This window comes from Theropithecus gelada, chromosome X, assembly GCF_003255815.1.
Source record: "Theropithecus gelada isolate Dixy chromosome X, Tgel_1.0, whole genome shotgun sequence".
NCBI classification, from domain to species: Eukaryota; Metazoa; Chordata; class Mammalia; order Primates; family Cercopithecidae; genus Theropithecus; species Theropithecus gelada.
Genome location: NC_037689.1, coordinates 14,214,031 through 14,226,762, shown reverse-complemented (window position 1 = coordinate 14,226,762; position 12,732 = coordinate 14,214,031). Strand labels below are relative to the sequence as shown.

Genomic DNA, 12,732 nt, shown 5'->3' with positions numbered 1-12,732 from the left:
CCCAGTCAAAAAAGAAGCTTCAGCTGCCCTGAAATTGTGCAGTTTGAACATTTCCTGTCCTTTATTTTAAATTTGTGGACATCAAAGAGTGAAAGGTTTGAGTTTTTCCATCCCAAACCCTTAGTATCATATTAAATATAGAAAGTAGGGATAAATTTGCATTCATCAAATCATTTTATTCATCTCCCTGCCGTTAAGATCTCAGCACACTTTTCATCATCACTTTTTACTGACATTGAAATAAATTTAATGTTGGATCTAGTGGACAGTGTGGTATTTAGGCTAGCTGTTTGGGCCATAGTTTGAGGGTGGGCCTTTTTGGGTGGCTTATTAAATAGTCAGTAATTTTTAAATGTATGATTTCTAAGTGTAATATGCATGTAAAATTATTTTTTAAAGAATTTAATGTTATAACATCTTTTTAACATGTAAATATTCCAATTCATAGTCATTTGGCCTCCTCTAACCATTATTATTAACTGTAGATTTAACCAAATATTCTTTAATTTTTTTTAAATCGATTTTCCTCAGAATACTTCTGACAATTGGAGTGGTGGACATGCTGTGTCACATCCTCCAGTACAGCAACAAGCTCATTCATGGTGTTTGACACCACAGAAATTACAGGTATGTAAGATGATTTTGACAAATTGTTTTTTCTATTAAAAAGGAGTTGAGGTAGCAAACTTTAAGTTCTTAAAGTATTATTTTTATTTTTATTTTTATTTTTTTTGAGATAGAGTCTTGCTCTGTTACCCAGACTGGAGTACAGTGGCACGATTCGGCTCACTGCAACCTCCGCGTCCTGTGTTAAAGTCATTCTTGTGCCTCAGCCTCCAGAGTAGCTGGGATTGCAGGCACGCGACATCACACCCAGCTAATTTTTGTATTTTTGGTAGAGACTGGGTTTCGCCATGTTGGCCAGACTGGTCTTAAACTCCTGACCTCAAGTGATCCACCTACCTCAGCCTCCCAAAGTGCTGGGATTACAGGTGTGAGCTACTGCACCCAGCCCTAAGTATTAATTCTTATAAGTTAAATGGCAGTACATTCAATTAATATGCACAAAAGTAAAATGAGCCTGCATTTACCAGAATAATGGAGATCATTCATTCTTGTTTTTAATCTCTTTTTTTTTTTTTAAAAACAGGGCATGGTTTATACTGCATAAAATATAAATATAGGGTATATAGGGTAAAGTTTTCTTCTAGCCCCTACCCACTCAAAATGCAGCTGGTATTACTAATTTCTTATCTGTCATTCCAGAGGTATGTTATTTGTGTACAAGGAAATATACATCCCCCTCTTTCTCACATGTATTATTATTTTTCTTCTTTTTTACACAAACGATAGGATTCTTATTTGCTGTTAACAATGTATTTTACAGACTTTTCCATGTCAATATGTGAAGAGCTTCCTTGTTCTTTTATGGTTACATCATATTTCTTTATATAGATGTAACACCTTTATTTAAGCAGATCACTAATTTTGGACATTCAGATTGTCTTCAGACTTTGCTTATTCCAGACAGCGCTGCTTTTAGCATACTTGTCAATATATTTTTAAGCTTCAAGAGCTTTCTGTTTGAATACCTAAGAATACTGTATGGATGAGTAAAATTTCATGCCCATCTAGTACAAAGAACTCATAGTAAATCTTGTTCATATGAATGCTTAGTTCATTCTTATATTTCTCAAGCTTATTAAAGGACTTCGTCTTGTATGACTGTTGGTCAGAAGACAGTATGTTTGACCAGATAGTGGTTCTGAGTTTAGTCATTTCAGGGAAAGGTTGCTTAGAATAGTGATCTTATTTCCTAAATATATCTTTGACTATATTCTCTTTTTGTTCTTCTTCTAGCACTTGGAACAGCTCCGCGCAAATAGAAATAATTTAAATCCAGCACAGAAACTGATGCTGGAACAGCTGGAAAGTCAGTTTGTCTTAATGCAACAACACCAAGTGTGTATAGCATATTTTTCCCTAAAATTTGTTAGCATTTTGAGTATTTTTATTGACTCTAATGTCATTTTAGAGCATGTTTATGTTCACTTTTACTTTCTACTAGTGTTTGACAGAATTTAGTAATCTCTGTATCTTAAAATACGGGTAATTGACAGATTTTTAGACAAAAGCAACTGTAAGTTTAATTTTGAACACAATACTTTGTATTGTATTTATTTACATGATATTTCACATGTATTCTAAGGATTTGTTTACATTATTTAGTACTGAGGCAAGGTTTTTAGGGCTTATTTAGTTTACAGGATCTGGCATGGATGTAACAGAATGAAATTTTGAGATGTCCCCACTTTTGTGATTGAGAGAAGGACCTATAAGTTCTGGGTCGTTTTCTATAATTTTCAGCTGCTTCCTTTTGTCATTACTAATGGGATTTTTTTTTTTTTTTGAAACAGATTTCTGCTTTTTCAAGGAAGTTTATTTTAAAATGAACAAATATAATTTCTTGTTTTTAAAGTATGTGTTTCTCAACTTAGAGAAATTAAGCGTTTGGGTAAAATCACACGTTCCCTAATTATACATCTTCATATTCTGTTCCCTATAGATTCTCTCCCCTATGGTTTACACAACCAGCATTTACTTTTCCTTTGTTTTTTGACAGATGAGACCAACAGGAGTTGCACAGGTACGATCTACTGGAATTCCTAACGGGCCAACAGCTGACTCATCACTGCCTACAAACTCAGTCTCTGGCCAGCAGCCACAGCTTGCTCTGACCAGAGTGCCTAGCGTGTCTCAGCCTGGAGTTCGTCCTGCCTGCCCTGGGCAGCCTTTAGCCAATGGACCCTTTTCTGCAGGCCATGTTCCCTGTAGCACATCAAGAACGCTGGGAAGTACAGACACTATTTTGATAGGCAATAATCATATAACAGGAAGTGGAAGTAATGGAAACGTGCCTTACCTGCAGCGAAACGCACTCACTCTACCTCATAACCGCACAAACCTGACCAGCAGCGCAGAGGAGCCGTGGAAAAACCAACTATCTAACTCCACTCAGGTAATAGGAGAACTAGCTTCCTTGTTGGCTTTTCACATAATTGTTTTTACTGGGGTTTGAGAGAAGAAGAAAGAAGTGTTTGGGGAACTGGTTTTATAAGAATTTTGTGGCACTATGATGTTATTACTACATTGTGATTCATATGTACATACATGAGTATATCTTCGTTCCCTTTGTACCGTCTCTACTGACATAGATAACCTAGCAAATTTACAAAGGAAGAAAATAGATCATATAAATCACCCAAAATGCACCGTTAATTTACAGTGGCATCATAAGCACATTTATGTAATATTACTTAGTTCATTTCTGCATAAATTGCCTACTTAAGATCAGGCACTACACTAGGTGTTAGGTATTTGCTTTAGTGGGAGAAAAAGACCAGTGAAGAAGTATTTACCATAATGACTGTGAAGTGTGACTTTGGTGGGAAAGTTCTATCAGAGTACCTAGGAGAGCACATAACCAAGATGTTAGAGTCTTCCAGAAACTAGAGTTTAGGGGAGGAGAGGGCTGGTGAAGTGTGCCTAGAAGATAGGCTATGAAGAGGGGAGGGTGAAATAAGAGGCTGAAGGAGAGGCCAAATTTATCTTGAAGGCAAAGTTGATCCACTAAAGTTTCTGAAACAGAGTAATGAATTGCATGAACATTATTTTTGTCAAGGAAATGGGTCATACTTTATTCAACGTTAGCACATTCGTTAGACATTTAATTTCTAAGTTTTTACTTCTGAATGTTTATGTGCATAGTATTTCCCATATTTTGGATTGTTTCCATGATACGGGTACTTGCTGAGGTGAAACTGAAGGGCAAAAGAGTAAGCTTTAAGAAAATGCTCTCAATACATACAGCCAAATTGCTTGTACTTTTATTAATCTATGAGAAATATTTGACTTAAAAAGGGAAATATTTGGCTGATTGTTGGTTAGTCTTATATTATTGATAAAACTGAAATAAGTTCTTTCTCTAAGATTTTTAAGTTTATTCTTGAAGTAATATCCTTGGTGGGACCCTGATCTAAAGTGATTAGTACTTTACTCATTCTTAGAGAAATACTGAGTACCTACTAGGTTCATGTCATACTCAAGGCTCTGGGAATACATCAGTAAAGAAAATATACTGAGATGTCTTACTTGGTGTAGGTAAATCGACAATAAACAAATAAGCAATACATATATAATGTTAGATGATGGTTGTGATTAGTGCTATGGAAAAAAGCACTAACAGAAAGGGAACAGCAGAACTAGAGATTGGTGGTAGGAGAGTTGCAGTTAGAAGGACAGGGAAGGCTTCTCTGAAAGATAACATTTGGATGAGAGTTACAGGAGTGAGCCTTGAAGCTATTTGTGATAAGATTGTTCCAGGTTTAGGGAGCAGCATGGATCAACGGACCCTAAGATAGGATTGTGATGTACACATTTGAAGAGAATCAAGGTGGCAAGCATGGCAGAACAGGACAGGCAAGGGGTGAGAAGAGAGAGAAATGTGCTCCAGCTGGAAACAGGATGGCTAAATCATGATCAGCCTTGTAAGGATACTGGATTTTATTCTGAGTATCCAGGAAACTGTGGGGGGATTTTGAGCAGAGGAGTGATGTGATCTAACTTTGTTTTTGACTAGGTCCTCTTTGGTACTCTGTGGATAGACTGAAAGAGGCAAAAATAGAAATGGTGTGACCAATTTAGAGATTATAGCTGTAATCCAGGTTAAAAGTTGATGGTGGCTCCCAGAGTGGTAGTAGTAGATTGTGGTCAGCTTCTGGGTATATTTGGAAGGTACAGCAACAGGATTAGCTGATACAGAGTGATGTGTGAGAAAGGAGTCCCAGCTGGCCTGACCAACTAGAAAGATGGATGAAACTGGATAGTATCACCCATCAGTGAGAATAGATTGAGAAAAGAACTCAAGATTGAGCCTTAGGGCATTCCAGTGTGTTAGGCTAGGGAATTGAAGAACTAGCATAGAAGAATGGAAGAGATTGACCTGTGATATAGTAGGAGATCAAAGACAATGCAAGTGATACCCTGGAAGCCAAATGAAGAAAGTCTTTCAAGGAGGAGGACATGATCAAATAATGCTCATAGGTCATATAAAGTGAGGACTGAAAATTGACCATCTGAGATATTTGCTGACATTATTGGAGTAAGGAAACTACAGGTTACAGGCAAAATTTACCCCACAACCTGTGTTTTTTTACAACCCGTGAGCTAAGAATGATTTTTATATTTTTGAAGGGTTGTAAAAAAAGGATAATGTATGATCCTGGATGACCCACAAAGCCTAAAATGTTTGCTATCTGATCCTTTACAGAAAAGATATGCTGACCTTTGGATAAGGGCAATGTCAGTGGATTGTTGGGGTGCAAAAGCCTAATTGTAGTTTGCTTCAAGATAATATAAAATCGGCAGAGAAAAACTGAAGTATAGACAGTTCCAGCACACATGCTTATAGTTGTTTGGGCTACACACTGCACAGTGCCAAGGCTTCTATTTCCATATACTGTGACATAAAAGGGTAGAATAACAACCGGGTATAGCTGACAGGGAAAGTGGGATTAGGAGTTGTTGTCTTGTTATTGTTTTAAATTTAAAATGAGAGAATAACAGTAAAAGTCAATGGGAAAGATTCAGTAGAGAGGGAGAAAATGGCAAAGGAGAAAGGGGAATTGTTAGAATAGGTGAGAGGATGGGATTTGGGGGGTTCATTGTCTTTAAACATTAAACAGTTGTTAAAAGGATAACATGAGATTTTTGTTAAAATGCCTATCATAGTTCTAAGGTATAACTGGCAGTTAATAAATGAAAGCCTTTGTTAGGATTATAAAGTATAGTTCTATTTTCTTTTCTCTCACATCTACTACTTTGGCTCACTTAGTTGCTGAAGTTTTCAATAAATACTCTCTTAACCCTATTTTGGAAATGTGATATTCTTTAAAAATGTAATTTGTAATTCTAATAAAAAGAAACTCCTCAGTTGGCAGGCCGCGAGGCCTCTGTAAGTTACCATACTAAGTAGCAGGGAGCCCCAGCCTTTGCTTCACACGCCCTTCAAAGCCATTATCTGTAGGAACTTTACAATTTAAGTAATGAGGTTGAGAAAGTTGTCTAGAAAATGGTGTTGAACTGATTCCAGGTCAAAAGTTTCCCAAATGAAGTTTCTGCATATCACTATAGCTGGGGAGCCTCTGTCTCTGCTATTGATATATGGAATTGATATCATAGACTCTAAATGAAGAGGCCTTTTTGATAACTGTCTTATAAAAACCTATTTGAATAATTTTTGAAATTGTAATGAAAACTAGACAATTGATAGACCTATATGGTATATCTACCTTTTAGCTTTTGATAAGGGAGGAATTTACATTACAGTTTGGAATGGGTTTATTCAGATTGCTTTTGGTAACAAGGGTATAATTTAAGATATGAAAGTAAAATTATATTAAGTGTAGGTGATTATTCAGCAAGTACTCTAAAGAATTTGTAGCTTAAAATACCTTGATTTGCAGATAGAGAAGATGTAATAAAATAGTTACTTTGTCACATGTCTGCATATTGTAATCAGTGTATTTGTTAAATAATTAGCCTCTGAATTAAATATTTTACATTTGATGAAATTTTAACTCACCTACCCAGACTTTGTTGGATAATATTTTAAATATTGATATGATTATAATGTGCAGTATTTTTACTTTATGAGAAATTGTCATGTAACTTACAAATTTCAACCTTCCTTTATTATGATTGAACTTTGTTACTTATTAAATCATTTACAACTAATTGCACTCCTTTACACACTCATTGGTGTGTATCAACTTTTTTTTTTTATTTTTGAGATGGAGCCTGGCTCTGTCGCCCAGGCTGGAGTGCAATGGTGCGATCTTGGCTCACTACAACCTCCGCCTCCTAGGTTCAAGTGATTCTCCTGCCTCAGCCTCCTGAGTAGCTGGGATTACAGGAGCCCACCACCATGCCCGGCTGATTTTTGTATTTTGGTAGAGACAGGGCTTCACCATTTTGACCAGGCTGGTCTTGAATTCCTGACTTCAGGTGATCTGCCCGCCCTGGCCTCCTGGTGTGCTGGGATTACAGGTGTGAGCCACTGCACCCGGCCAATGTGTATTAACTTTTAATATATCTAGTTTTTTTAGTTAGATAAGCCTATTGAGTAAAAGCATTAGTTTACAATTTTCAGCTTCAGAAACTGATTTTAGGAGCATGCTAGCTGATTTTAACTGTATGATTAAATGCACCTTTTAGTATATAAATACCTTGTCATCAGCTATAGTTTTATTCCTTTATAGCTTATTACTGACAAAATTCTCTAACCTTGTTGCTGAAGTAATCTCAACTCCAAATGTAAACTCTTGTTTTATGATTCCAATGTTACTTTAATCAGTGTTGCTGAAAAATTGGCTGTCTTATTTAATCATTTTGTCAGTAAAATGAAATGAAAATATTCTTCTTAAAGAGATTTCTCTGTGACACCAGAGGCAAATTTCAGGTAAAAATTATACATCTTAGTTCCAGTTGTCATATTTTCATTCTATTAAATGCCCTAAGTGATCTTCCTCTAGTCTTAAAACTTCTGTTAACTGTTAGTATACTGCCCCCTCAGATTGCTTTAACAGTAGCAGTGTATTTTTCTAAGTTTTCAAATTAATGAAAATGAAAATTAATGATGAAAAATGAAGTTTATCTCAAAGTCATTAGTGGAGACTTAAAATATCTTTTTCACCCCTTTTTTAAAAAGAATTAAAGAATGACAAGGTCCTGCTCTGTCACCCAGGCTGGAGTGCAGCTCACTGCTGGCTCAAACTCCTGGGCTCAAGAGATCCTCCCACCTTGGCCTCATGTGTAGCTGGACTACAGGCACACTTGTCAACATACCTAGTTTGTCTGCCTACTTTCCTTCCCCTCTCTCCCCTCTCTCTCTCCTCTCTCCTCTCTCCTCTCTCCTCTCTCCTCTCTCCTCTCTCCCTCCGTGNCTCTCTCCTCTCTCCTCTCTCCTCTCTCCTCTCTCCTCTCTCCTCTCTCTTCTCTCCCCTTTTTCTTTTTGTTTTTATTTTGTGGAGAGGGAGTCTCATTGTGTTGCCCAGCCTGGTCTTGAACTCCTGGCCTCAAGCGATCCTCCTGCCTCGGCCTTCCAAAGTGCTGGGATTACAGACATAAGCCACTGCACCAAGCCTATCTAGTCTTCTAAATATGTGTGGATGGATAGATGGGGAAACTTTAGGTATTTTTTGAAATATTTTCATAGATTTAATAGTTCTCCCTTAATTTTGAGGATAGCTACTTTAACAGTAGAATTTGAATTATAGAAGATTATATTTTTAATGATAATTTTAAAAACTTCATGAACTCACTTTCTATATTAATCTTTTAACAGATCACAGACCAGCGAGAATTGGTTTATGTTGATCCATGGTCATGGCTTTTCGTTATTAATAATGATATATGTCTATCCATGTCTGATTTAGATGAAAATATGTATATTGGAACTTAAAATTTGTAATGCTTCATCTGAAGTAGTTTATTCTACGCTAATAATGGAGTCATTTTAGATAGGAAGGAAAATTTCTCTAAAGATGTTAAATACTGACTAGCTAAGTTACAGATACTTTTTGATAACTTTAGGACTTGGGTCAAATTATCTTATATAGTTAGATATTTATTTTTAGTGGCTTTTCTCTTTAATGTTTTAAATTCTGTACATTCTCAATTTGCTTAATATTAGATTTAAACTATTTTTCTTTCTTTTTAGGGGCTTCACAAAGGTCAGAGTTCACATTCGGCAGGTCCTAATGGTGAACGACCTCTCTCTTCCACTGGGCCTTCCCAGCATCTCCAGGCAGCTGGCTCTGGTATTCAGAATCAGAATGGACATCCCACCCTGCCTAGCAATTCAGTAACACAGGGGGCTGCTCTCAATCACCTCTCCTCTCACACTGCTACCTCAGGTGGACAACAAGGCATTACCTTAACCAAAGAGAGCAAGCCTTCAGGAAACATATTGACGGTGCCTGAAACAAGCAGGCACGCTGGAGAGACACCTAACAGCACTGCCAGTGTCGAGGGACTTCCTAATCATGTCCATCAGATGACGGCAGATGCTGTTTGCAGTCCTAGCCATGGAGATTCTAAGTCACCAGGTTTACTAAGTTCAGACAATCCTCAGCTCTCTGCCTTGTTGATGGGAAAAGCCAATAACAATGTGGGTACTGGAACCTGTGACAAAGTCAATAACATCCACCCAGCTGTTCATACAAAGACTGATAACTCTGTTGCCTCTTCACCATCTTCAGCCATTTCCACAGCAACACCTTCTCCAAAATCCACTGAGCAGACAACCACAAATAGTGTTACCAGCCTTAACAGCCCTCACAGTGGGCTACACACAATTAATGGAGAAGGGATGGAAGAATCTCAGAGCCCCATGAAAACAGATCTGCTTCTGGTTAACCACAAACCTAGTCCACAGATCATACCATCAATGTCTGTGTCCATATACCCCAGCTCAGCAGAAGTTCTGAAGGCATGCAGGTTAGTGTGGGAAAGTTCATCAAAGTGAAAATGTTTGACTACTAGCATGATCAGAATGCTGAAATTTGGATCTTTTAAGATATAGGAAGTAAGCAAAAGATGGGGTAGTCATTCATCTGAAATAAGAGTTTGACAGAAGCTTTGTTATGCTTAGATGTTGTGGTCAAATCAGATGGGAGAAGTATTCCTGTAAATTGCTTATTCTGAGTGGGTGTGTCTGGTTGTGCTATTACTGCCCTCTACCGGTTACTAGGGTTGTCAGCTTCAAGGTGATTGACTTCACTTTGGGGATTTAAACAAGAGAATGGGTTAAATTTTATTTGGCCAAATACAGCAAGGCTGGAAAATCCTTTTTTTTTTTTTTTTTTTTTTTTTTGATCAGAGCCTATTAAATGTTAGGCTAGGAATGGACCCCGTCAGTTATCAAGGCTAGTCTTTGCTTACAATTGAGAAAACTGGACTGTTTCATTTGATTCTAGAAGAGGTTATAAAACAGGCAGAAGAGGAAGGAAGAGGTCAGGGGCAATGGGCAATGGAGAGACACGACAGACCGTCAGCCATTCTGGAAGGAGCCAGACATATTCTGCTAGTCTAGGAAGGGCAGGGCCTCAGAAATTTACGAAGAAATGAACCTCTTCTGTCCCACAAAAGAAGAATCAAAGGATCAGGCAGCACCATCTTTCTCTGATATTTGGAGGACATATAGATTCTTACTGGCTTTTTCATTGTATATAGCACATATATAATTTTTCTTATTTACTTGTAATTGTTGTCCTCTATAAGTGACTAAATCTTGAATGAAACTTAGTTAACATACCTGGAACAAACAAGAAATAATTCTGTAATATTTTCTGATACATTAAATTTTAAGTTTGAGCAGGCATATAGTAGATTTTAAAAAGATCTTTTTTTGGTTCTCGATTGTCATGATATATAGAAAATAACCATTCTATAAATAGAAAATATAAACATTAGCTCTAGTTTGGCTGCATTGACCATGTAATATAGCTTTTACATTTTAAAGTTCAAAACAATTCTTATTTATAGCCATATAAACCTCTTCCTGCAGGTGCTAGTGCTTATATGTCTTATTTATTGTTATCTAAAAGTGTGATTATCTTTTCTGTTGTTCAGATTATTTTATTAGAAGGTATCCTGGGTCTACCGTTAAATGTCACTCACAAGTGATTGAGGTGAAATTAAATTTTATTATTTATATGTAAGTTTGTTGCTTGGGAGGGATATAGGGTAGGAGCAGTGGAGTATGGGGAAAAAATTTCAATTAATTAATTTAAATTTATCACTTTAATTGTGACGCTAGAACTTTACTGTAAATTACACTATAGTTATTTTTCTTTAAAGAGTTCGAGCATTTAAAATACCTTTTGGTCTGTGTTTTCTTTTCTTCCCTTTTTTTTTTTTTTAAAGACAGAGTTTCGCTCTTGTTGCCCAGGCTGGAGTGCAGTGGCACGATTTCGACTTACTGCACCCTCTGCCTCCCGGGTTCAAACGATTCTCCGGCCTCAACCTCCTGAGTAGCTGGGTCGGATTATAGGCGTGCACCACGACACCTGGCTAATTTTGTATTTTTTAGTAGAGACGGGGTTTCTTCATGTTGGTCAGGCTGGTCTGGAACTCCTGACCTCAGGTGTTCCACCTGCCTCTGCCTCCCAGAGTGCTGGGATTACAGGTGTGAGCCACCACGTCCGGCTGGTCTGTGTTTTATTTTCCATTAGTTTCTATTTCTGTTAGTTTCTATTTTATTATTTATTATTTATTATTTCTATTTTATTATTTCCTGTCAAACTTTAACTATTTAGCTGTTATTCTGACATAGACTAGAGCAGAAATTACATCCTTTTTTATATATATTTTTTTCTTTATTGGGTACACATTGTTGGCAGCATTTTCCTTAGTGACCTACAACATGGTGATTACTGTAATTAATCTTAACTGTGTTACACGATTTTTTAATGTCAGTAACTTAAAAGTGCATTGGATGATCTCTAAATGAAATTATTCTAAAGCATGTAGTGAGGTTCTTGAGTTCCTAAAATTTGTTTCTTTAGAAATTTTTATATTGTAGGTTTTTATATTAGTGTTTTTTAGAAGTTACGCTATCATTCACTTCAACTCTGGGCCTACACAAAATAGGGAGTGTTCAGATTAAATGCTAAACTTGGCTCTCCTTAGACACAGTGCCTTGATTCACTGCCAGTTTGGCTGTCTTCTACCTGCTCCTCACTCATCTGCTGGGGCCTCTGTCCTGTTTCCTAGGTACTGCTGCTCTCACTACTGGAGCAGGGGCTTTCTCTCTCATCCACTCTCTGTAGACTCAGGACAGTTCCTAGAAAATGGGAAAGATTTGGAGGTCCAAAACTAACATCATGAACTGTATGGGACCTAAGGAGGAATATTGTCAGAAAGAGTTCCACGGAGCTATGTTCTGTTCCCCAAGTTACAAACTGTATAGTAGCAGTTTTCATAAGTTGTGTATTAATAAAGCTTTGTGCTATAGGTGCTTAGTTGATCGTGTTTCTTTTTTTTTTTTTTTCTCACTCTGTCACCCAGGGTGGAGTACGGTGGCACAGTCTCAGCTCACTGCAAGCTCCTCCTCCCGGTTTCACGCCATTCTCCTCCCTCAGCCTCCCAAGTATCTGGGACTACAGGCGTGTGCCACCACACCCAACTAATTTTTTTGAATTTTTTTATTAGAGATGGGGTTTCACTGTGTTAGCCAGGATGGTCTTCATCTCCTGACCTTGTGATCCACCTGGCTCAAAGTGCAGGGATTACAGGTGTGAGCCACTGCGCCCAGCTGATTGTGTTTCTTAATGTATTAAAGATTATAATCTTCCATCTCATTTTCCAGGCATATACGAACATTTATTTCAGGGTATTTAAGTACTTTTTTTAGTTTTATTTTCAGCTTTTAACTCGAAAAGGCAATTTTGCCTTATTATGGAGACTTAATTTTATATATATATATATATATCTTGTAAACAGCTAGATTCATCAAAACACTGTAGATCCCTGAGGTTACTGGGTTATTCCAGTAAATCCAGGACTCAATTACTGAAGAGACAAAAAAGTGCTCTGATAAGTTGGAGATAAAAATCTTTTGAGGCATAGAGAAAAAGGTAAGATGGCAAATGATAGGTGTCATGTTGTTTG

General features: G+C 37.2%; 1 protein-coding gene across 10 annotated transcripts in view; it reads left to right on the top strand.

Annotated features, from left to right (window-relative positions):
* KDM6A (lysine demethylase 6A) overlaps positions 1 to 12,732 on the top strand; it is a 232,263-nt gene that overhangs the window by 181,550 nt on the left and 37,981 nt on the right. For 6 of the 10 annotated variants that reach the window (XM_025371878.1, XM_025371876.1, XM_025371873.1 and 3 more), the window contains 4 exons: positions 532 to 627; positions 1,861 to 1,962; positions 2,624 to 3,019; positions 8,780 to 9,558. In XM_025371878.1, coding sequence (XP_025227663.1) covers positions 532 to 627; positions 1,861 to 1,962; positions 2,624 to 3,019; positions 8,780 to 9,558 — 1,373 coding nt within the window. The remainder of the gene's footprint in view (positions 1 to 531; positions 628 to 1,860; positions 1,963 to 2,623; positions 3,020 to 8,779; positions 9,559 to 12,732) is intronic. The other 4 variants (XR_003117321.1, XM_025371877.1, XM_025371875.1 and 1 more) reach the window with 1 other exon arrangement.